Raw genomic sequence first — 24,406 nt, forward strand, 5'->3', positions numbered from 1 at the left:
GGCATTTAGCCCTTTGTTGCCTCGACGGCGAAAATTTGTGGCAAGTTCGTTTGTTTAGGCCGTCGAAAGTTTCTGGCCCCTAAACCCCAAGACCCTAAGACCCCAAGACCCTAAAACCCTAAAACCCTGAACCCATTTTTCTTTCATCGGGTCTTGATGAATTGTAATCAGCTTGAAATTGGAACAAGGCCAGCGGGGATCCTGGCCCCAAGTTGGATCCTGGCCTCCAACTCGTATTAATCATCAAACTTTGAATGGGCTTCTTGCCGAAATCCGATTTGATTAGTTGGCGAAATATGCTACCCCCCTCCCTCCCCGACAGCCATTAACAGAGCAACAGTTTCTTGGCCCAAAATATCAGATACTAAGGCACTTAAAAGATATTACATTTTAATAATATTTAATAGATTATATTCTCTATCCCTTTAAGGAGTAAAAAATTAATTAAAATAAGCATTTAACATTTTTATAGTCATAGTCGCTTTGCATATCCGATGGATGTGCATAATTTAAGCGGAAGGACAAACAAATAATTTCATTTTAATTTATTTGCATTCTCATTAGGGCCACAATTAAATTGGCTCTCCACATTTCCATTTTTCGAACTTAATAAACGCATAATTGAATAATTATGAGCAGGATGCGGCAAAAAAATCAAGTCAAAAGGCCTAAATTATGCAAAAGTAGGGAGATATATATATAATTATACCTGGTACTTGTGTGGAAAGGAGGTATACTGTTCTTCTGGTATCTAGACAACAAAATTCACGAAAATAGGTATATTTTAAGAGGAGTTATAGATTTTTTATAGAGTGGCTTGTGGCAAAAGCGCCCTAAAGTAGGCAACAAAATTGTTTCTTTGTGATAGGGAGGTCTGGGACAAGAGTAACAAGTATCTAATAGTCTATAAACTCATTTAACGCTCCTCTTTCTTGTTCTGTATATAGATCACAACCATTGTTTTGTTTTTAAAGCAAATAAGCTGGCCAAGCCAAAAATCCCAAAAAACAACAGCACGCACATTTTTAATTCGGTTTGGGGGAAAATTGGTTAAAAATGGGAAAACAAGTGGAAATGGGAGAGAAACCAACGAGAGAGCATCTCGGGGAAGAAAATGTGCGAAATGGACAAATGAAAATACGGCGAGAAGCGAAAAACGCTTTTAATTATGTTGATTTTTCGCAGATTTAATTTTTACCTGCGTTCGTTAAGTTTGCATCGCAAACCGAATGGAATTTAATTTAATCCTTTGCCAGGCTCAGCCCAGCCCAGCCCAGCCCAAAAAAAACCAGCAACAGGAATGTTTATTTTTTTTATTTAAATTGAACAGCAAAAAAGAGGCAAACCGAAAAGCAAACTGAAAAGGCCAAATTATAAAAGCACTTTTGGCCAAAAGAGCGAATAGAAACGGCAAAAATGCCTCAAATGCTTCTATTCAAATGCCAAACTGGAAGCGGGAGCTGATAATGGCTAGAGAGTATAAAGGATGCAAAAGGATATCGAGGATAAAGGGGCTAACGTAGCACGTTTTGGTTAATGTTACACCATTTTGGCTTTAATTACTTTTTTCTGATTTTTTTTCTCGCCCTCTGACTTTGGCGCTTTTCAACTCTGGAACTTTTCCAACAAACCAACTCTTCCCCCCTTTCCAATCAGATTCATTAAATAGCTGCTCTGTGATTTGGTCTGGATGTGACTCTCGATTACGATTTCCATTTCACCTCGATTATAATTTAATAATTGCATTTGGCCGATAAGCCGATTTGGCCGCATTATTCGGCTTAAACCGCATTTGAACGCATTATTTACCTATCGAGTTTGGCTTTTGATTTTATTCTGGCCGTGGCCGTGGCCACACAACTGCGGACGGACGAATGGACGGAATCATTGACGTTTCCATCCCGATTTTCGGGATAATTCGGTTCGGAATTTGCTGATTAAATACTTTGATTTTTGAGATTTAATACGGACATGGGTTGCTGTTTGGGAACTTTTAATTTATGTTTTCAAATAAATAATATAATAATAAAATATATAATATATAAATAAATAAATAAATATTGAATATAAATATGGTATAATTTTAGGAATAATACTTTGTGTTTTAAAATAATGGTATTTTAATTAACGATTTGATGGATTTCTAGTTTGAAACTTTAAGATTTTATTTTTATCAAGTTCAATCAAGTTCAATTCAAAATTAAATATTATTCTTTATTTTGATTTTTAATAATTATTTTGATATTGAAAAAATTCATTTTATTTTGATTTTTAATCATTATTTTGATATTTAAAAATTTAAATGAAAATCTATTGGAAATCTTTATTATTCTGGTTCATAAATGTTCATAAAATATTCATATGCAAATATAAATAAATAATAAAACAAAAAATCACTTACCAGTCTTCCTCTTCCTCTAGCAACAAATGATCCTCGGTTTCCGCAACATGTTGCTCCAGCTCGGCAACATTATTTCTTCTCTCCATTTCTTCGATTTCCAGTTCCATTTCTTTGGCGGCCTCTTCTCGTCTCCATTTTGTTCTCGCCTCTATCTCCATTTTGTCTCGTTTTTCATCTCCATTTTTTCTCTCTCTCCTTTTGCCTTATGCCTCCATTCCAGTTCAGATTTTTTCACTCACTTTAAATGTTCTCTCCTTTTGCCTCCATTTTTTTTTACTTTTTTCACTCACTTTTTAATATTTCTGATTTATTATCTTTATATTACTAATGTTTTTTTACAGTCGTTATTTTTTATTTTTTTATGATCAATTTAATAAATAATAAAGTTAATACTCACCTATGTACATATTTCTTCCTCCAGTTACATAATTACACACTTATTCCAGTGGGACTACATATTTTTTCCTCCAGTACTTCTTCTTCTTCCTGTTCACTTCCATTTTCTTCCTTATTTTTTAATGCGCAGTTATCTCCTCTTCTTCCAACCAAATATTTTTTCCTTCCTTTTCACACGTGCTTTCACATTTCAGCAGCTAAAAGTATGAAAATATTTTATTTTCCACTCAATTTTCGGTTTTTCTTTTCACAGCTTACCAAAATCCAAGAATATATTCATTTACTGTTGTATTCCTTCCAGTTTCACTCTTCTTTCATTCTCCATTCCACTCGAAAATTTTTCAGCCGCCTTCTTTTTTTCAGCATGGCGTCATCTCGGCGAAAAATTTTGTCGGCCTTTCCTCGCAGATTTTTCCATGTTTCCTGTTGTAATTACACAGTTTTCATTTTTCAGATCACTTTTCCGCCGATTTTTAACAATTTTCACTAATTTTTAGGCCTCTAATTCACTTACCGGATTATTTAAAAATAATTTTAAAAAATTGACCGCGGGACAACCTCACTCCACGAAGAGCCGCTGCAAAAGAACGGTTGAAGCTGAGCTGGCAGCGCATGGCGGCCATTACTCAATGGCGCTCTCTCATGGCTCCTCTCTGCTGAGCCATTGGCCTGTGCAGTTGCAAGGGGGAGTGAGATGGCGATAAAGCTCAGCTTGCCGTGGACTGCAAAGGTAACGGTGGAGATGCTCTTGCGGGACTGCTCTTGAAATTGCTGCTCCGCTTTGGCCTCTCCACTTAAGATTCTCCACTTAAGCAGCTCATCCCAAGCTGCTCCCCTTAAACTGCTCTTTTGGCTCTTGGGTCAGCGCAGGTGGAAATAGGAGAGGAATGGAGGGGAAATGGAGACTTCTCATAAAACTGATCTCCCTAAGTGGCTCCCCTAAACTACTTGCTCTGTGCAGGGCAAGTGGAAGGTGGAAAATGGAGGGGGAAATGGAGACTTCTATTGAAACTGATCCACTTGAGATGCTCCCCTAAACTGCTTGCTCTCGCGGCGGGCAAGTGGAAGGTGGAAAATGGAGGAGAAATAAATCAGGATCCAAAAGGGCCTCCAGTGGACCTCTTGACCGTGTGGATCTCATCTTATTATTTGTTTTTGATTTTTCAATTAATTATAATATATTTTTTAACAAATTTACTGATGTTAAAAATTAAAAATAAACAAAAATCACATTTAATATCTTTAACTTTATTCATAATCATTTTGCCATTTAAAAAACAATGTGGCCAGATCCTATAAGGACCAGAGCCAGGACATATAAAGTACAAATATACATTTATTTTATTTATATTCTATACCTAAGTTGGTGTATTAAAGCTATAAGGAGATTGGTGGTGGTGGGGACAGGATACAGTTTATATTTTATTTTTAATATTTAATATTTAACATTTAGGCTTCCTAATCGCTAAACAGAACACCCGGAATAAAGTGAAGCTCAAATCTTATCACTGGATCGAAACTCCATCGATCTTATCACAAAAAAAAACTTGCTCTACCTATCGTAAAAGTTGCATAAAAAAAATATATTATTATTAATATTATTATTATTATTTTTGATTAAAAGATTATTGTCTTATAGTTCCTGATTTTCCTATTTTCCACATTAACTTTTTGGCATTTTAAGAAACAGTAACAGGTCTGATTAAAAAAAAAATATATATTAAATTCTGATACGATCTCTAGGTGGTGGTTTCTTCATAGCCACAGTGTATATAGCCCGATTCCAGAGATCCTGCCACCGCCGCCGACTTGCTCGGCAGGTCCTGCGGGCTCTTGTTGACCCCATTGAGGCCATTGGCCTCCGGCTTTGGGCCGTTGCTCTCGCAGCTGTCCAGGATTCGTTCGAAGACGGTCTCGAAACGGCAACGATTTATCGAAAACCTGGCCACGTCCACGCACAGATCCCGCAGGATGGCGAACAGCTCGGATAGCAGCGGGGACTGGTCGGCGGGATGGGAGGGGGAACGGATTTTCACCAAAAATCTCAGGCTGTGGGCGTAGTGCTGGAGGTCCTTGAGGCCCGGCAGCCGCTGGTGGAGCGTCCGCACCAGCAGAGCCTGCTGGGCCGGCGGGCAGAAGCAGTTGACGGCATAGTAGCCCCCGTACTCCGACTTCAGGCGGGAGGGACTGTCGCTGGCTATCACCTGGCCGGCCCGGAGCACCGCCACTCGCTGGCACAGATGCTCGATCTCGGAGACGGAGTGCGAGGTGAGGATCACCGCCCTGCGGGCCAGGAGCAGCTGCTCGATGGTGGCGTAGACCAGGTCCCTGGTAACCGGGTCCATGTCGCTCGTCGGCTCGTCCATCAGGACCGTGGGCGTGTAGCCGCAGCAGGTCACTGCCACCGTGAGTTTCCTTCGGTTGCCGCCGCTCAGATTCCGCACCTGGATGTCCTTGTAGGGACGCAGCTCGTAGGTGTCCAGGACTCGGTCCAGGAACTGCTCCAACTGCCGGATGCCGCGCAATCTCCCGTAGAATCGGACGCACTCGCTGACGGTGAGCAGGGGATCCAGGGGATTACTTTGGGGGCAGTACGAGACACCAGGCTGTCGTTAAGAAAGGGTTGGAAGTTAGTTATATTATATAATTTATTCTTGAAATTTATATATTCAATTTGAACTTCAATAGATGCCCATTTTGTCTACGTTTTGAGCAATTCTACTAAGTCTAAGCCACATTTTACCCTAAAACGTAGATTTTAAACATTTTTTCACTCAAAAATGTTTATAATTACATTTAAATACATGTTTCTATGTATTTAAATATTAATTTAAGTCTTTAAAGTCCAATTAAGTCGAGAAGAACATAATTATAAGCTCTTAGCGATGAGCACTGTTGCAATGTTAGGTTAAGCACGATCTATCGATAAGAGCTTTCGATAAAATGACATCGAGATCTGCCCATCGCCATTAGAGAAAGTACACTTAAATGGTTAGAAGCTTTTATCGAATATGTATGTATCGAATATCATACATTTTGCAAAAGAACCCATTTCTTATTTGATTTAAGGGTTCTTTCAAAGGCTCTCACTTCCAAAAATACACAAATAAAAGAGGAAAAAGCTTGTATAAGTACCGGGTATCTTATAGCCTTCCTTTAATAACCTCCTAACTATAAACCCCCATAACTCACCTGTTCAAAGTAGATATGCCCCACATTTGGCTGCAGCTGTCCTGTTAGGAGCTTGAAGATGGTGGACTTGCCAGCCCCATTCTTGCCCAGAAGCCCGAAGCACTCGCCCCTCTGGACACTGAAGTGCACCTGCCGGACAGCATACCTGCCACGGCGATAGGCCAGCCACAGGTTCTCGGCTCGGACCGCCTCGCCGGCGGCCACACAGCTCTTGAAAATGCTCTGGATATTGACGAGCTTCAGCTGGCCCAGCTTGTCCAGTTCCCGGCGGTAGTGGCAGTCCAGCAGGCGCTCCACCTTCTGCCAGAGCTTGGCCAGCAGATGCCACTCGATGAGGACGTTGAGGATCAGGCCGCACACCCCCACTACGAATAGGGCGGCAAAGTGGCGCGCCAGCAGGTCGCTGGCCAAGGGATGCTTGTAGGAGTCGATGTCGTAGCGGCGGAAGACCAGGGCCACCATGTAGTTCTTGCACAGCTCAAGGAGGCCATCGCCGAGGGCGTGTTGGGGGAACAGGAGGAACAAGTTGTTGAGGGCGTGGCGCCATTGATCCCAGGCAGCTCCCTCGCCGACCACGCCCAGGATCAGGATGACGCCCATGGTGGCCAGGGGGATGATCAGATTGGCGCAGAAAATGGTGACGATGGCGATGCTGGAGTCGCTGAAGAGTTTCTCAGCCACATGGACGGCAGGAACGCAAGCAAAGCTGTTAAAAAATAAAATTAATAAATATTAAAAATAGAATATTTAAAAGAAAAACTAACCTGAAAGCCAATGAGAGTCCTATAATGCCCACCAACTGATGGCGAGCCACAAACACTGGCATTCCAAAGATGAAGACCACCAGCAGCAGGACGACGAGTGCCAGGACCATGACGAGGTAGTCCCAGACGAAGGACACCGACCAGTAGGTGACGGCACTCACTCCGCACAACCTCTGCTGGAGCTTCTCGCCGTTGATCCTTTCGTTGACCAAATAGACCGATCCTGCCGCCACCACCAGGCCGAAGGCAATCAGAAGGATGAAGACCATGCAGGAGTCGCCGGCCTGCCGGAGTACGGAGGTGGTGGAGAGCTCAGAGAAGCCCAGTTTCCAAGGCTCGTTCAGTGTCAGGACACTGTACTCCGTGTCGTTCATGGTGGTGCGGAGCAGCTCCGTGTTCAGGTCGTTCAGCCAGGAGAGCATCGCGTGGTAGCCCTTGTTGTTGTACCAGACAGTGGCGGCACTGCCGTTCAGGCTATAGCCGCCATATCGTCGCTCCCGATACTCGTCGAGGCTGTCCAGCACCCAGTCGTAGGCCTTCTCCGAGTCATTGAACTCCCGGCACTCGCCGAAGGACTCGCACGAGTCCTTCAGATGCGGATACAGCTTCGCGGTGAACTTTGTGGCCACCTCCTGGGACAGGAACTCGGCACTCTTGGGATACAGGTCCCGGTTCAGCGGCAGGATCGTGTCGAAATCGTCCTCCAGCCTGTAGCTCACAAACCACATGGCGCAGAGCTCGAACAGGGCCGGCAGCAGCAGGACGTACAGCAGGAGTCGATAGTTCCGGGCCAGATGCGTGAATCGCTTGCCCATCAGGAGCTTGAACTGGGCGCAGGCAGTGGGAGGATCATCCGTAACGCTGGCAGGTCCTGTCACCACCCCATTCGGCTCTGTCGGCCCGTTTCTCGGCCTCGGATCCTCGCCGTTTCGGTTGAGTTGCTCGAACTCCTGTTCCAGGCTGTTGCTGCTGGTCAGCTCCAGTTCCGAAATGCCACCCGAGGACTCCTGCTCCTGTAGGAACTCCAGAAACTCCACGGCACTTGGAGTGAGATTCTCCGCGTAGCTGGCACTGATCGTGAGGTTATGGGGATGATCGCCGGACTGAAGCACCTGGCTTTGTGGCAGGAGCTTCTGGGCTTTCTGGGCCACCAGGGCCACTCCCGTGGCATCCGAACAGCGCATCCTCAGGCTGTAGTTCGAGGTGCTCAGCTGTTGCAGGGAGTCCCGACTATGTTGGGCTATAATCCGACCCTAGAATGGATCCTTTTATGAGAGAAAATCAAAAGGACATAGGAGACCACTTACATTCCTCATTATCACCAAAAAGTCACTCAGGTACTTGGCCTCGTCCAGGAAGTGGGTGGCGAAGATCACGGCACGTCCTTGCCTCAGACGCTCGATCAGCTGCCAGATGTCCTTGCGCGCCTTGGCATCCACGCCGTTGCACGGCTCGTCCAGGATAACGACGTTCGGCGAGGCTATGAAGGCGATGGCCACACAGAGTCGCCTCTGATAGCCGCCCGAGAGCTGGCTGGCCGCAAAGGACTCGTGCTGCCCAAAGTTAAGGCTCTGCAGGGTACTAGCCACCTCGGCCCGGATCTCGTCCTTGCCAATCTCCCCCCGGGGCATCTTGATCTGGGCATAGAGTTGCAGGTGCTCTCTGGCCGTGAGAGTGGGTATCAGGATGTTGTCCTGCCAGCACACTCCCACCTGATGCTCTCCGGCCAGGAGGACCCTGCCCGTATCCTGTCGTATCTGTCCTGTCAGCAGCTTGATCAGCGTACTCTTCCCAGCTCCATTCCGGCCCAGCAGGCAGCTGACCTGGTTCCGGGCAAAGTCCATCGTCAGGTTCGAAACGGCGCACTTGCTGCCGTACAGCTTGGTGACATTCGAGAGGGAGGCGCCCAGCTTGTCGTCCAGCTGGGAGCGAGTCACCTTCACGAAGCTGTAGTTGGCTGGAAAACAAAAGGATAATAAGGATTTAAGTACTTCCTACTTCTAATCCCCCCCAATACCCACTTCTCTTGTAACGCTGGTAGGCCAAGCCAATGACCGCATAGAGCAGAAAGTCCAGCACGAACATGAGGAAGGCCATGGCGCACTCGCTCCTCGCAGGACCCAGACGGAACAGGTGGACCGGCGTGAGTCCCTCCTGCTGCAGCTCCATCCTCATCAGTTCACTCCAGCCCTTGGCAAAGGCCGTGGTGAAGGACAGGTCCACCAGGAAGCTCTCGAAGACACTCAGCTTGGCGTCGAACATCAGGACAATGATGAAAGGACACAGGCTGATGAAGAAGAGCAGGGCACTGGCCACGGCACCAATATTGGCCGAGTTGAAGAAGTTAGAGCACATGTAGCTGAAGAAGGGAGTGAATATTAGTTAGTAATAGATTATAAGGGATGGAAACTACCCACCAGAAGGATATGAGACACACTCCGAAGCTCATACAGTAGAACATCATGAAGAACCAGTTGGTGAAAGCCAGAATACCGCCACTGTAGAGGACTGCGCTTATGAGGCAGAAGATCACACAGAGCTCCATGAGACTCATCAAGGCCCAGGCCATCAGTTCGGATTGGGCTTTCAGGCCCATGGATCGCATTAACTGGAGGGGATTAAGAGGATTATGGAGTGGAAGCTAGGGGTTTCAGTGGAAATACTCACCATGCTGTTTCTGCTTTCTCGCATCCAGATCCTTTCCCTCACACAGATGGCCACGGCTACCACCAGACCCAATAGGAAGGCTATTTGGACACCTTGGGACAAGTACAGACCACGTTTGAAACTAAAAATTTGTACAATTTTAGAATTAGTTTATAAAAATTAAAAAAACACCTATCAACTTCCAACTCACACATCATTGAGGAAAGCGGGATATGGAAACTGTTTGGTGTAGAACTGCATGTCGTCCACTTGGAACTTGGGCTTCTTGTTGGCCTCTGAGCCCCCCAATCCGCCCAGGAAATCAAGAAAGCCCTGTCGCTTCTCCCGTTTCAGGACCTCTTCGCCTTTGAGAAGCAGCAGCTCGGGTTCATCGTTGGGATCTGTAGTGACCTCTTTCTCTGGCGGATTGGTGGCTCCGACATCGGGTTGTTGGGTAACCCCACTGAGAGTGGTTTCCTCCTCGTCCACTTCAAAGGGCAATGGCTTTTGTGTGGCCTTCTCCACGCTGAAATCCAAATCATCGTCCTCATCGCTGTCCTCGCTGGAATCATCCACTGCCTTGATGCTGAAGAGTCCTGGTCCACTGGTGGTCTTCTTACTAGTCTCCTCCTCTTCCGGCACGATTCCCGCCTCGTCTCGTTTGTGCTTTATGATGCCCATGTCGATCATCTGCTTCAGTTGGACAAAGCCACGATGATACTTCAGATCCAGGACCATGCTATCCGCCGGTCCTGGGAACCAAAACCGATTACGATTCTCGAAGGTCGGCTGGGTGTTGTCCGTGTCCATGTGCAGGCGATAGGAGGCCTCCTTCAGGCCCACATCCTCCAGATTCAGGGCAGCCAGGAAGATCTTGTTCTGGTTGAGTTCGTAGGCCCTCTTCCTCAGGGCCTCCTCGCTCTCGACAGCCTCGAACCGGTCCGCCGAGACACAGTCCATTATGTCCGCCACCGTGGTGAGGATGTCGTAGATGAGCTGATTGGTCCTCAGGTACTGGAAGATGCTCTCGATCTGGCCAATGTCGAAGTCATCGCCCACCAAGCTCTTCACCAAGGGCGATCGGGCCAGTTTGAGGAGATTGTCGAAGGCCTCCTGGAAGGTGGCGTTGGTATGGAGTTTGGTCAGAATAGTGGCTGCTGCTCGGGAGAGTTGCTTCAATCGATCTATTTCCTCGAAGGTAGAGTTGCTCTATAATATATTATTATTTTATTTTAATATTTATTTCAAACTATTTTTATTTCTTACGAATTTAACCACACTTTCTGTGAGAGCAGTGGCTGGCGTGTAAAGTATTCTTCCCTGAATAATGGGCTTTATCGTATTCCAAGTAAGTTTTCCCTGATTTGTGGATGTGACATCTCTATACAAACGCTTGCAGTAATTTGCTGAGAAAGTATAAAACATAATAGATATTTTTTAGATATTTAAGATAAAATATGGATGAAAGTATGCTCACTTGGCCTCCAGTCTGTGTCTAAATCTGGGGATCGACGAGTGCGCTCTGAGGACTGGAGGTCTGGACACAGTAACAGTAAGTAACAGTGCAATTAATACATATATCCCTAAAAACAAAAACTCACTTGGCATTGAATCAAGTTCCTTATCATTATTCTGACTCAAGTCCTCCGACTCCAGGATCTCGTTCACCAACGGAATAGTGTCCGTGTTAGGGAAAGGATGTCCACAGAGGAGTACTCCCAACTTCACGAAGGTTTCACGATCTAAAAGATATGTTTTTTATTTATTAGTCGATATAATTAATATTATTAAAACTTACTGGAAAACAACTGCTTTATATCAAAGCTATAGTTCATTCGTCGCTCGATTTCCGGCACTAGGGAGATTATTTCACTTATATTGCCTGGAAGTAGAATTAAAATAGAATTAAACAAATTGGAAAATTAGAGGGCTTGCGGAGTGGCCGGCTTTTCATTTTCCATGATTCATCAGGTTGGCTTAATTTTGTATATTTATGAAATATTTTTAATAGATAGCTCTGATGTTAATTAGAGGGTTGGTTTTTTGAGGTTGTTAAGATCTTAAAACCATTGTAATTGGAGTAACTATACTTGTATGAGTAGCTCTAACTATTCCTTCTTCTAAGCTTTTTTATTTAGAGACGTACGCTATGCAGCAGCGTCCTATCGAACAACCTATCGAGCATCTCTCAGCATAACTATCGATAAAAAAAGAGTCAAATCACCTCTTAACTACCTCCTCATTAACTAACATTAATCTTTTATTTTTCTCTACTAAACTTTAAGTATTTTTTTTATTAATTACTCACTTCTTATAATGTCAAGACGATCGCTGGTAATTAACGTGGTGATCGCCGATACAAAGTTCCCCTTGTCGGCGAGCTCCACGACGGCCTTGAGGAGTCGCTCGTCGGTCACAAAAGCGTTGATTACCTCAACCACAGAATGCAAACTAAGATAAACAAATGTTACATAATAAAATGAATAAAATTATTAATTTATTTGATAGATAAACATACGGCGCCTCTTTCCATTTGGAATACTCCTCATAGGGCTCCGAGGGCTGGCACTTGTTCTCCAAACTACAGATGTAGGAGAAGGCCGCCGGCACCACCTGGTTCTTGGTGGGCAGGAGTCTGGTCGGATACTGGCAAGCCGGCACCTGCTCCGAGCCATACTTCAGCCGGATCAGGTAGAGCAGCATGAAGATCATCATGGGCCAGCCCAGCAGGATCAGGGTGAGGATCTTTTGGCGCCATCGCACTATCAGATCCTTTCTCAAAAGTTCGCGAATCTCGCGGGCATCCAAATGGATCCGCATTTTTGGTTAAAAACTTTCTTTAAGGTTTTCAGTTTAGTTTGTTTTTAATATTTAAGATTACTCCAACATTTTTAAAAGGGGCTTTAAATAGAATAAAAAATACATCAAGTTATAGAAATATATATTTTTATATTTTTAAAATAATTCAACAATTATCAACTTCTGTGAACAAGTATTTTGTTAATTATATTTCTGGTAATAGCTTTTTAGGTTATACGCTGGAATATATAACTAACTTTTATTTCCATTTTTTAGTGGCTTTTTTTAAGCGTTAAGTAATCCACAAGTATGTCAAGGACTATTGTTTAATAATCTTGGGTATTTTCTTTAAATATTTAAAGCTAAAACAAGAAATTGAAGGAAGGTAAAGCTGTTTTATAATTTTAAAATATATTTTCTCTCTCTATAAAGTATAAATATCTTACTAGTGCCTTCTTTGAAACTTCCCCTTTGATATTTTTATTCCTGATAAGATTTATGTATTTCAACTGCATCGCGTTTATCATCCAGAATCACCATAAAAATCTCCAGAGCCTGGCCTGAAATTTATAACCACTTCGAGTAGGAAACACTCTCTCGACTATTTAATTTATTTTATTTTTTTCGTATTTTGATGTTTATTCGAGATTACTGATCGACTGTCCGTATAATTGATGGGCGTGACTCACAACTCACAGCAGAGCGACAGTTTAGTCGCCTGCCCGATCCGTTGAATAATTTAATTTAAATTACAAAAGCACGCTTTTTGAACAATTTTAATTAAATGGCATTTAATGTGGCTATATCTGGGGGGGCAGGGGGCAGGGGGCAGGGGGCCATAAGTTCGAAGTTGGCTCTTCGGTTCGCCACCGGGAAGCATTTTTCCAGCCAAGGCAAGCCACTTAGCCGGAATTAGCAGTTCGTCCAGAAAAAAATAGAAAACAGAGGAGTCTACTGCGTTTCAGGGGAAGTAATGGACACGGATCTGCTTACATCTATCCCCATGCCTCCATGTTTAGAGATATGCGATCCCAAAACCCGCTAAAATTATCACTCGACTCTCTTCCGCCGGCAAGCTCTGAGGAAGTATTTCGAAAAGTTGGTCAGCGGTTGGGTTGTAGGTGTTTGTTTGTTTCTTTCTTTACGGGATTTATTGTGGGGAAGTAAAACCTATACGGTCTTGCTCGTCTTAAAAAGTAAGCTTCCTTAAGTTTATAATTTATTTAATTTAAATAACAACAAATTAAAATAACAACAAAATGCGCGCAGAGGAAACATATTTAAGAAGGACAGAATATTTTTTCTCAACTTTTCTGGGGGGTCCCCTACAAAATCTCGAAAAATGGCTGGGGAGCACCATAGGGCACCGATCGGAGGCTATATCTTCGCCGATTTTCATCGGATTCTTGCGGGGAATGTCTTAAAAGCTTTGTGGGACGATTCCCCATCGATCTGCATCAAAATCTGGAAACAAAATATTTTTTCGATTTTTTCTCAACTTTCCTGGGGGTCCCCTTCAAAATCTCGAAAAATGGCTGTGGAGCACCATAGGGCACCGATCGGAGGCTATATCTTCGCCGATTTCGATCGGATTCTTGCGGGGCATGTCTTAAAAGCTTTGTGGGACGATTCCCCATCGATCTGCATCAAAATCTGGGAACAAAATATTTTTTCGATTTTTTCTCAACTTTTCTGGGGGGTCCCCTTCAAAATCTCGAAAAATGGCTGGGTAGCACCATGGGGCACCGATCGGAGGCTATATCTTCGCCGATTTCGATCGGATTCTTGCGGGGAATGTCTTAAAAGCTTTGTGGGACGATTCCCCATCGATCTGCATCAAAATCTGGAAACAGAATATTTTTTCGATTTTTTCTCAACTTTTCTGGGGGGTCCCCTTCAAAATCTCGAAAAATGGCTGGGGAGCACCATGGGGCACCGATCGGAGGCTATATCTTCGCCGATTTCGATCCGATTCTTGCGGGGAATGTCTTAAAAGCTTTGTGGGACGATTCTCCTTCGATCTGCATCAAAATCTGGGAACAAAATATTTTTTCGATTTTTTCTCAACTTTTCTGGGGGGTCCCCTTCAAAATCTCGAAAAATGGCTGGGGAGCACCATAGGGCACCAATCGGAGGCTATATCTTCGCCGATTTCGATCGGATTCTTGCGGGGAATGTCTTAAAAGCTTTGTGGAACGATTCTCCGTCGATCTGCATCAAAATCTGGGAACAAAATATTTTTTCGATTTTTTCTCAACTTTTCTGGGGGGTCCCCTTCAAAATCTCGAAAAATGGCTGTGGAGCACCATAGGGCACCGATCGGAGGCTATATCTTCGCCGATTTCGATCGGATTCTTGCGGGGAATGTCTTAAAAGCTTTGTGGAACGATTCTCTATCGATCTGTATCAAAATCTGGAAACAGAATATTTTTTCGATTTTTTCTCAACTTTTCTGGGAGGTCCCCTTCAAAATCTCGAAAAATGGCTGGGGAGCACCATAGGGCACCGATCGGAGGCTATATCTTCGCTGATTTCAATCCGATTCCTGCGGGGAATGTCTTAAAAGCTTTGTGGGACGATTCCCCGGCGATCTCCATCAAAATCTGGGAACAAAATATTTTTTCGATTTTTTTCTTCTTTTGTTCTGGTCGGCAAGGAGCGTTAAATTTCTAATTTCGCTTAGAAACCTTTAACAATTGCTCATTTATTCATCCCATTTTAATCAAAAAAAGTAATGAGCTTGTGCATGAACTCTTAATAACATTAAAACCCCAATAAAAGTGTAAGCTTTTCCACAAAGTTGAGATCTTTTAGATCCGATGGCGCCAAAGTCGCCGTCCATCAAAGTCAAAAGTCGGATCTGGCGATGAAAGATGAGCCGCGTTTATGGCTCGGAGTTACGGGGGAAGTCTACTCAAAACCAGTTGCAAAAAGTACAACAAAATCAAACAGTTCACTGTACAGGTGAACAATTAAAGAGCGAAACAGCAACATAAACCTAAAACTCAATTCTCATGTGTAGTTTCCTTGTTTTTTCTGTTTTTTTTTTTTATTGTTTGATATGCAAAGCTTGACTTCTGACTTTTGATGGGATTCCTTTCCATTCCCCTCGAAGTCATTTTTGACTTTTAAATGCCGAGAAACGTCTGACGAATTTTCAGGTAGTATTTCTCTATTTATTTTGTTTATTATTTATTTATCAGAATATTTAGTTGAGCAAACAGAGTGGGGGAAACTCGAAAGGCCTGAGAGCTTCCGAGTTAAATGGTGGGGAAATTTTGCAAAAATAAACAAAGAATTACGAGAAAATAATCATTAGGGTTTAGTTGTTGTTTTAAAAATTATATATTACATTGTTTTGAAGAAGTTTTTTATGTTTCTATACATTTTTTTGTTAAGAAATGTTGAGGAAATTGGAAAATAATTAGAAAAGTACTAAGAAGCATGGTTTAGTATTTTTGATTATTAATCATTTGAGGTTAGTATTCAGGTATTCAGCAAATTATTTTATTAAGAATTGATTAAAATAAATGGTTTTAAGTTGGAAAATAATGGAAATTAATTTTCATATACCAAAAATAAATACTAAATGAGAAACTCTCTTCAAAAACCTAGTACTTTCTTAAGATTTTAGTTAAATATTTATTAAAAAGATAGCCATAATAATATGTACTAGTAATAGTACTTATATTTTACCTGTTTCCAAGCTTTTAAAACCAAACTTTTGATTAAAACTTTTATTTCAGCAATAAAGAATCTTATCTCAACTTACGTCTCAGTTTTTTTAATTTTTTTCCTCAATTGAATGAAGTAATTAAGTAATTTAATAAGTAAAATTGTCCAAAAACCTATCCAATTAGGTCTCTATAAAAGCTACCTTAAAAAAGTCCTCTTTGAAAGCGGGTCTCGTGATTAAAAAACTAGTATCTTGAGCGGAATATACTCGTATAATATAACTGCTAGAATCTAGATATTCTGATACTGCATCTCTTGCTCGTAAGTCTTTGACTAAATTATAAACTTTCGATTTAAGCAGCAGTTAAGTATCTGTCTGTCTGGGGTAATACCAGGTTCCAGGAATTCATTTGAATCTCGCCTGAGTGAGCGAGTGATTGGAACGAGTTTTTGATTAAAAGTGGGGGGTTAGGTCTCTTTTTTTTTTAAGTCACCACAAAATCCCGTTTTTCTACTTATACACGGTTACTTTTTGTTTAAATTTTAATTAAATTTAGTACGCAAAAACATCTGGTTATTGTTAAGCAGCTGATTTCCACCAGACAGTCTATATAATCTATATAGTTGATATATTCTATATAAACAAATAATCGTGGGTTCCAGTCATTTATCAACATTATTGTTCGCACAATTACCTTGCAATTACCAACAGAAATGGCTCTCCTTTTTTCGCAGTGCAAATAGCAGGCTGATAAGCTGATAAATATATTATATATAAGTATATAGTTGACACAGATTCTGGTGGTGGCGGGGAAACTGGAACGCCATCGGTTCATGCAACATTAAACGGGGATCGATCAAGTATTAGATAATCCCCTCCGAGATGATGACATTGCCATCGAGTGCAACATTAAACTATTTTTCTCCCCATTGGCTAATCAGCAAAAGTGCAACTTTAGAGACTGCAACCAAGACTCGAACTAAGTCTGAAATCAAAACTGAAATTGGAACTGGAATTGGGAGTTGATTTTGTTTGAAAACAGGCTCAGTTTCGTGTTTCCCAAGTCTGTTTTTTTTTTATCAAATAAACTATTTTTTTTTGTTAGTTTTTAATGCAGTTTTTGTTGCAGTTTTTTAGGCCCACACAAATCATTATCTTGTCCATTTTATAAGGTTCTATTCCATTTGCATATCCATCATCGCTGGCCTCAACTGACAGCTGCACTAATTAAGAGGGGAGCTCGACCCACCTTGGTCCCCTTTCGGCCAGGTAGTATAGGCCAGCCTCACTGCTAACCGATTTAGTTCAAATGCACGGCGAGAAATTAGGGGGCTATTCTGTCCAATTAGCTGTTTCTTTCCAATTTCTAAATAATAAGTTTTTGGAAAAGAAACTTTTTACAAAATATTAAATAAATCCATTTTCAATAAATTATCGATACAATTAAAATAATCGAACTATACTGTCATCTCCAACGTATTTTTATCGATTCTTTATATAGCAGCTACTAAAAATCGAATAGAAGTAATCGAAAATTAAAAGAAGTTTAACTTAAATTGTTTATTACATTTTTAGATCATTAAAAATAAGACATTAGGTAAATATTTTATACAAAAATTATCAATTAAGCTTCTTATTATTTATTTTTTTCAATTATCTTGTATCCGACTGTTAAGTACTATAATGCTTTAAAAACTTTAGTACTTTACTTCAATAATATAGAGGTTTAAACTTTAATTCTTAATGTTAAATGATAAACTCAAAAAAACGCAGTATCTACCCCCCTGGGTCGTAAATGAGGACTAAAAATATCATACAAAGGCTAATAAGATTAAGAAACCGCCTTTAAAATATAGAAAAATATCTATAATATATGTAATAAGTATATGAAACTTTCTCGCAGTGCATTAAGCTCACCCACTAAAGTGTAATCAGCATAAACATAAAATACAAACACTCCGAACAATATGAGCCATTGGCTGGAGAGTTTCTCGAGCCGAGCTTCAGTCTAGGTGCGATTTATCACCGATATGCCTACAAACCGACATCTATATATATCTATAAAGATATACACGCTTGTATATTGGCTAACTCGGATTTCTCTGACGACCTTGACCATGAGTCTTCACTAAAAGCGAAATCAAACAGAAACTGGAATATAGACACAGAATTAAATCGCAAACTAAGCAAAAAATCGAACAAAAAAAAATAAGAAAATAAAACTAGTTTTTGTAGAATGCCCCCCAGAATTGAACCTCAACCCGTCACCTTTACAATGGTTTTCGTGTAGGGTGATTACATGGACCCCCCCCCTGCAGTAGCCAGTAAAAACAAAAAAAAAAAACAGATTTAATATCGCGTGTTAAAATCAGACGCGTTTTCCGGCTCCAATCTCCGCCAATGGTCCAATTAATGATACAATTTATAGCAGCCGCTAAATATTAGTGTTTATATATAAAAATGTGCAACTACTTATGTCCAATTTGCCTTTCTTAACGGCTTTGAAAGATGGCTTATGGCCTACTAGCGGTGGGGAAGTGTTTTGCGGTTTTTATTTTATTTGTTCGAGGATTTAATTTTAGGAGTTTAATTTTTATTAAATCTTTTAATAACTGGAATTAGGGAATAAATGAATTGGAGAATTTGTAGCTTGTGTTAGTTTAGTTTTTGGGTTAAACTTGATTCATAAAAACGACTAGACTTCTGTTATTCGATTAGAATACTAAGACTGAGAACTACTAAGAAAATCCTAAGCAAAAATCATCAATAGGCTTCAATATAGGCTTCACTATAGTGCTTATAGAACATATAGCAAATCCTAATCTATGAAAAATCAAGACCTCTAAAGTAAACATGATAGTGATAATGGTATGACATATAAAATGTAGGGCAGGAGCATGATTGTCGGTAAAATGATTCAGAAAATGTGTAAATAATGTAAACAAACTATAGGCTATATATTTAACAGATAGAATAAATAGATTAGGTTTTTATGAAATTAATATTTTTTTAACTTTATTTTTCATTCTTTAAATCTTTCTTTAAAGTCTGTAAATTTTTATTGAATCTTGAAGTTTAAATAATTAATATTGTTAGACTCTATAAAGTTAGTCCTCATATTTATATTCTTTAATTTAATTAATCTATAATAAACAAAATATATAATTTTATTTATAAACACTCTTCTTAGTAATTTCGATAAATCAAATAAAAAGGAATTCAGTTGGGTTTCAAACCTTCTATCGAAAGATTGTTATCGAAAAGACGAAAGACCCTTTGATCCTGAGAGAAAAAAGAGCAAATCTATTGATTTGTGTAAATTACATCAACAAACTACAAACTTTTGTCATTAATGGATAGATATCCCCCCTGATATTTAAAAAATAATATTATATAAACAAAGATTTAATACTTAAAGACATAAAGTTAACAACAAATAAACTTTTTTTACAAGTAAAGCTCAAATAAAACTCCTATATTATTACAAAAAGAACATAATTTTGGCAAGTAATGTAAACAAACTATTCGATATAGACCATTATACTTTAAGCCCCAGTGCCCCCCTTTTCTACCGCCCCTATAGATCTATAAATAAAACTATAATAATATAATAACTCCGCTTACGATTTAAGTTCAAAATCAAAGTCTCTCTTCTTTTTCCATCGATCAGCATGAATTGGCAAGAACCGGGGGCTACCCGGCGCAGACTCGGCTTTAATTGTATTTCCAGACGGGTCTGTATGTAGATTCTGTCGCATATTTTATTTATAAAAGCCATTCGGCTGGCTTTGTCTAGGAAATGCTCCGACTCACTTTTTTTCTCTTTATTTAATTTTGTTTATTTATTTATTTATGGATACTTGTTGCTTTTTAGCTTTTAAGCCTGCTCAGCAGCAGCAGTAGCTCAGTATCAAGGTCGGTGCTTACATTTGCAAAAAGTGAAAAAAAAATAAATAAAAATAAAATACTTGCAATGCAATTAAGTCTCTGGAGAACTTGGAATATCGGGCTATAAACCAGTCTTGTCACTCTATCTGGCTAAAAAGTCAGGGCCTCCAAGATATTTATGGTAATTTGTATTTTATTTCCAAACAGGAAACGGAAGAAAATGCACAAAAGATTCACTTTTCTGAGAATCTCTTTCCGGCGACAAAAAAAACGTGATCAGGTGCCCAAAACTAATACTATTTATCTTTACAGATAGTGGCACTAACAATTCTATTAAACAAAAATATTAGAATAAGCTATGTAATTTTTAAATAAATAGTTTACACAGACACCTGTTGGTGATTACATTTAAGTGGAGTTTTTTCTTTTTATTATTTGCTTTAGGTTTTATTTAAGAATTACACTACAATTTTTGACTATTTTTTCCTGCAAGTTAAACAAAAATTTGTATTTTTATTTTAATTTAAGCTTTAAGTGGTTGTCCTATAAATAAATCATACAAAGAAAGAACTCTAGTAACTCAAAGTGGTACATTTATCGAATCCTAATCGATTGTTTAAATCTTCAAATTGACTTTTCAACATTTTTAAGTTTATTTTTAGTAATTAACTTGGCTTTTTTATTAAAATTTATGCTTTTAGTTCTTATCCTATAAATATAAATGTTGTTAGGAAATATCTAAGAACTAAAAATCACCCAATTATGGTACTCTAATCGAAATATTTGATTAGGCTTTAGACTTTAGGCAATAGGCTTTAAAAAATATATTAAAATTTCCCTAGACATTCAACTTTTAAAATTTAAATAATAATATCCCATGTCTTAAATATAAAAACATGAAAGCCGCTTTAGATTTCCAGTTTGCAAATATTATTATTTAAGTGCATTTGATGCTAATTTGTAATGCTTCTTCTCCTTAATTGCCGCTGTTGCTAATTGTTGAAAATTTCGCACGTTGCGGCTTTTGTAACTTTTAAACTTTAGATTCAATGCCAAATCGGAGAAATAGCCATGTCGGTTGCCAATTTAACAGCCAACAGCAAGTTCTATTGCCAATTGCCGATTGTCCCTCCGACACTCCGAAACTCACACGTGTTAATTACTTGGCTATGCACATTACAGACTCTATGCGGTTTCATTTTGGTGTTTTTACTAAAAGGCTTGGCTTTTTTAAGTAAAAGTGACTAAACATTAAATTATAAGTCTATAAATCAGGGGAAGATAATTGCCCAGAGGCGGGATGGGAGTCTAGGATGTTTTTCGAAAGTAACGAGTACTAGTTACTCGTTAAACAAGAACTCGTTAACACGATTGGAGGTTAGGAATTTTATTTATGATTTAAATTGATCTATAACTACAATTATTATTATCGTATTTATTTTTAAGGTTGGAGAAATAAATATACAACTAATATTTATAAAAATTTAGTTTTATTTTCCTCTATTCATTCGATTTATTGCCAAAACTATCCCAAAAAATAAACTATCTAATACCTAGTTTGTATTACCTAATTGCCTTAATTGAATTTTAGTTTTTAAGTTCAAGTCTTAAAACAATTAATTCTTAATTTATTTTTTAGGACATGTGCACTTTCTTGTTTTGTTTTGTTGTTTTTTTTTGAACATTCCCTTTCGGTTTTTATGGTTTTCACTTTCATTGTGAGCCATTTCTGCCGCTATTGTTGTTGTTGCTTTGGGCCACCTTTTTTTCTCTCAATTACCAATTTACAGCTATTGTTGTGTGGAGTAAAAAAAACAATTTTTTTTTGTTTTTTAACGGACAAATTGTTAACTGCTTTTGTTTTGCTTTGGCCCTTCTGCTTCGAGCCAAAAAGATGAGCCAGCCAGCCAGCCAGACAGCCAGCCAAGCCAGGTTTTGGGCCAAAAAACGTGCCAAGAAGACCAAAACAAAAGAAATAAAAACCAGTAATGCTTTCCCACAAAACCAAAAGCCAAAAACAAACCAAAAAAAAACAAAAGAAAAAACCAACAAATTCAAAGAGAATTACAAACTGAAACTCGAAAACAGCTGTTGAGATTGCAAAATTCTTGCAACATGGATCGAAAATATATATAAATTACAAATCAAATAAAAAACTCACCAAGCTTTGCTTAAAATTGTTCACAATTGCCGCAGATTCTTGGTTTTTTTTATCAAATTACAATTTCTTGTAAGTAAAAAAATTACAAAACAATTCTTATGTTTATTTTTTGCAATATCACACACTTCTTAAGCACTTTTTTATCACTTAAATTCTTATTTGGCTTTAATTCTTTAACTATTTATTTAGCACATTAAGCACGCTTAAAAAAATAATTTGATGCACTCTCTTCCGCCCTGTCACATCCGCTGCGATCGCCAGTCGCAATTGAACTGAGCTTCACTAGGCGCGCTTACGGAAAATTATTTAATTCCGCTGCCGCTGCCGCCGTCGCCGTCGCTGTCGGCGGCTCTGCCTGGCTTGGATCGACGCCGATCGGTGCCAACTTCTTCTTCCAACTTCGATGGCTTTTGGGCTTTTGGTTTTGGCTTTGCTTCTTGTTGTTGTTTTTGTTGTTGCGTGTTTGGGGGGCGGCAACATGTTGCGTCTGGCTAGCTAGGTGGCGGGATGACTGGCAACATGTTGCTTCTGGGGGGCCGTTATTGTTTCAGATTCTTAGAGGGGGGGCTTTTAGAGGGCCTTTTTTTAAAGGTTTTAAATATTAAACATTTATTTTAGGGTTTAAAAAAGGGGTTTCTTTTAAAAAAAATTTTATTTAAATGTTAAAATTATACTTCATTTTTTTTAAGACAAGAAAAGGTAGACCTGAAGTTTAAGATACAAGATACAAAGATATATGTATCGTTTTTAAAGAGATTTCTATCTTAGATATATATTTTACTTAACTATGTGTTTTAACTTCAATAATAATATGATATATAATATTTTAAGCCTAAATAAGATATAATTCTTTCAAATTTTCAACCTTTGTTTGAACTTTTTTGTAAAAAAAATCTTTAAAAACAGAAGCCCCAACTATCCCCCCTTTGAATCTCACCACCCCTTCTCTTTTTAACTGTTCTTTTAAGTTGAAAACTCAATTTCCGAGTTGCGTGACACGCACGCCAAATGCCAGAGATGGATTTAATTAAACCCTTAGCTTTTTGGAGTGCGGGAGTGACAGTAATTGCAGCCCTGGGGCAACAGGCAATCGGCAACCGGCAACAGACTACTGTACTTAACTCCCATGAAATGCCAAAAAATCGGACCTGTAGACCCTCACCAACAAAGACAAAAATATATAAAAAAAAAAAAATAAATAAAAACAGTAACGGAAAACATCGAATCCCCGAATTAACGCCAATTTTTCGAGCCAGTCGGGTGTGAAAAGAGTGCTATACTATATACACCATATATCAGGCGTACTTTGTACCGATTCCGGTAGGGCTAATGGATCGGAACTCAAGAATATTACAATATAAGCTAAGCACCATGAGGTGGCATTAAAAATAATTGTAAGGGATTAAATGATTTCCGGATAAGGGGGAGGATCTAACATATAATTTAAATTCTTAAACACAATAATACATATATATATTTAAAATACGTAAAAATATAGAAGAATAAATTCTAAATTTGATTATAAAATAAAAAATATTTTAGCTAATTAAAATTTTCCAGCAATTTGAATTTAAACTTCATGGCCTCTAAAATCCCTTAAATAAATAAAATATAAATAAACACCTGTAAGGCTAAGCTTTTCTTGGAACCTTGAAGGTATTATGTATTATGTTTTTAATTACAAAACAAATCAAATAGAAATTAAACAATAAATACCAAGAGAACCTTTTTGGAAACTAGATATTGGGGAGCATGTGGGTTTTATTTCTAAGGGGATCTCTCCCAGAAACAATTGTCAAGTGCATGGAAAAGGTAACTGAATATAGACTTTGTTTGGGCCAAGTCCAGGTACCTCCAGATATCCCCCCTTTGGAAGGTGGGGAGTTAGGCGAACCAGAACCATTCCGATTCTCAGTTGCTGGCAAAAAAAATATATATATGGAGAAAAAATTGTCCAAAAAGTATCGCTTGGCTGAATATCAGTTGCGCATAATTGCCAAAGTCATTATGGCCAAAATCGTAACAATAAAAAGTGGTCAACAGAAAAAAATATTAAATGGAAAAAGAAACAAAAACTAAACACTCAGAAATTATGATTTATGAAATTGTTTATTGGCATTAAAGAACACAAAAGCCCCAAAACTATCTAGATGACTATCTAGAAACTAAAGGGGCGACTAACTAACTTACAAAAATAAAAAATAGCAAAAGTAATTATTATTATAATTACCAACAAAAAGGCTTCAGTTCTAAAAACAAAGAAGTCGCAAATAAAATTTTTCAATTACCTGATTCATGAGCCATATAGAGATTATTTTTTTAAAACAGGTATTATTATAGAAACAGAAATAGAAATGGATTAAAAAATTCTATTCTCTTAATATCAGTTATTATTAAATATTTTAAACAATTTTTAACTTTTTTGAACTAGAAAAAAAATAATTATGACTGTTTCCCATTTAATTTAGTTTAAATTAATTAAG

At 39.2% G+C, this 24,406-nt stretch overlaps 1 protein-coding gene and 1 long non-coding RNA gene across 5 annotated transcripts in view; both read right to left on the reverse strand.

The window, feature by feature from the left end:
* The window catches only part of LOC116655128, a 45,986-nt gene extending 42,562 nt beyond the window's left edge, over positions 1-3,424 (reverse strand). Inside the window, exons 1-4 of one of the 3 annotated variants that reach the window (XR_006507671.1) lie at positions 3,312-3,424; positions 3,056-3,220; positions 2,799-2,994; positions 2,402-2,690 (exon numbers count right to left, since the gene is read on the reverse strand). This is a non-coding gene — a long non-coding RNA (uncharacterized LOC116655128). Of the gene's footprint in view, positions 1-2,401; positions 2,726-2,798; positions 2,995-3,055; positions 3,221-3,311 lie in introns of all 3 variants that reach the window. The other 2 variants (XR_006507672.1, XR_004310283.2) reach the window with 2 other exon arrangements.
* A 600-nt stretch (positions 3,425-4,024) lies between these two features.
* Positions 4,025-22,210, reverse strand: LOC6504389 (ATP-binding cassette sub-family A member 13). 2 transcript variants are annotated; one of them, XM_014903967.3, is made up of 15 exons: positions 21,924-22,210; positions 11,918-12,300; positions 11,708-11,850; positions 11,198-11,281; positions 11,001-11,141; positions 10,877-10,936; positions 10,666-10,805; positions 9,611-10,608; positions 9,421-9,541; positions 9,171-9,361; positions 8,775-9,112; positions 8,061-8,710; positions 6,754-8,006; positions 5,990-6,695; positions 4,025-5,403 (listed from the first exon to the last, which is right to left on the reverse strand). In XM_014903967.3, the coding sequence occupies exons 2-15, from the start codon at positions 12,217-12,219 to the stop codon at positions 4,537-4,539; spliced, it is 5,994 nt and encodes a 1,997-aa protein (XP_014759453.2). In that variant the 5' UTR covers positions 12,220-12,300; positions 21,924-22,210; the 3' UTR covers positions 4,025-4,536. The 2 variants fall into 2 exon arrangements, with proteins under 2 accessions (XP_014759453.2, XP_032308105.1); XM_032452214.2 differs by lacking the exon at positions 10,877-10,936.
* Between the last annotated feature and the right edge of the window lie 2,196 nt (positions 22,211-24,406).

This window comes from Drosophila ananassae, chromosome XR (genome assembly GCF_017639315.1).
Source record: "Drosophila ananassae strain 14024-0371.13 chromosome XR, ASM1763931v2, whole genome shotgun sequence".
Taxonomy (NCBI): domain Eukaryota; kingdom Metazoa; phylum Arthropoda; class Insecta; order Diptera; family Drosophilidae; genus Drosophila; species Drosophila ananassae.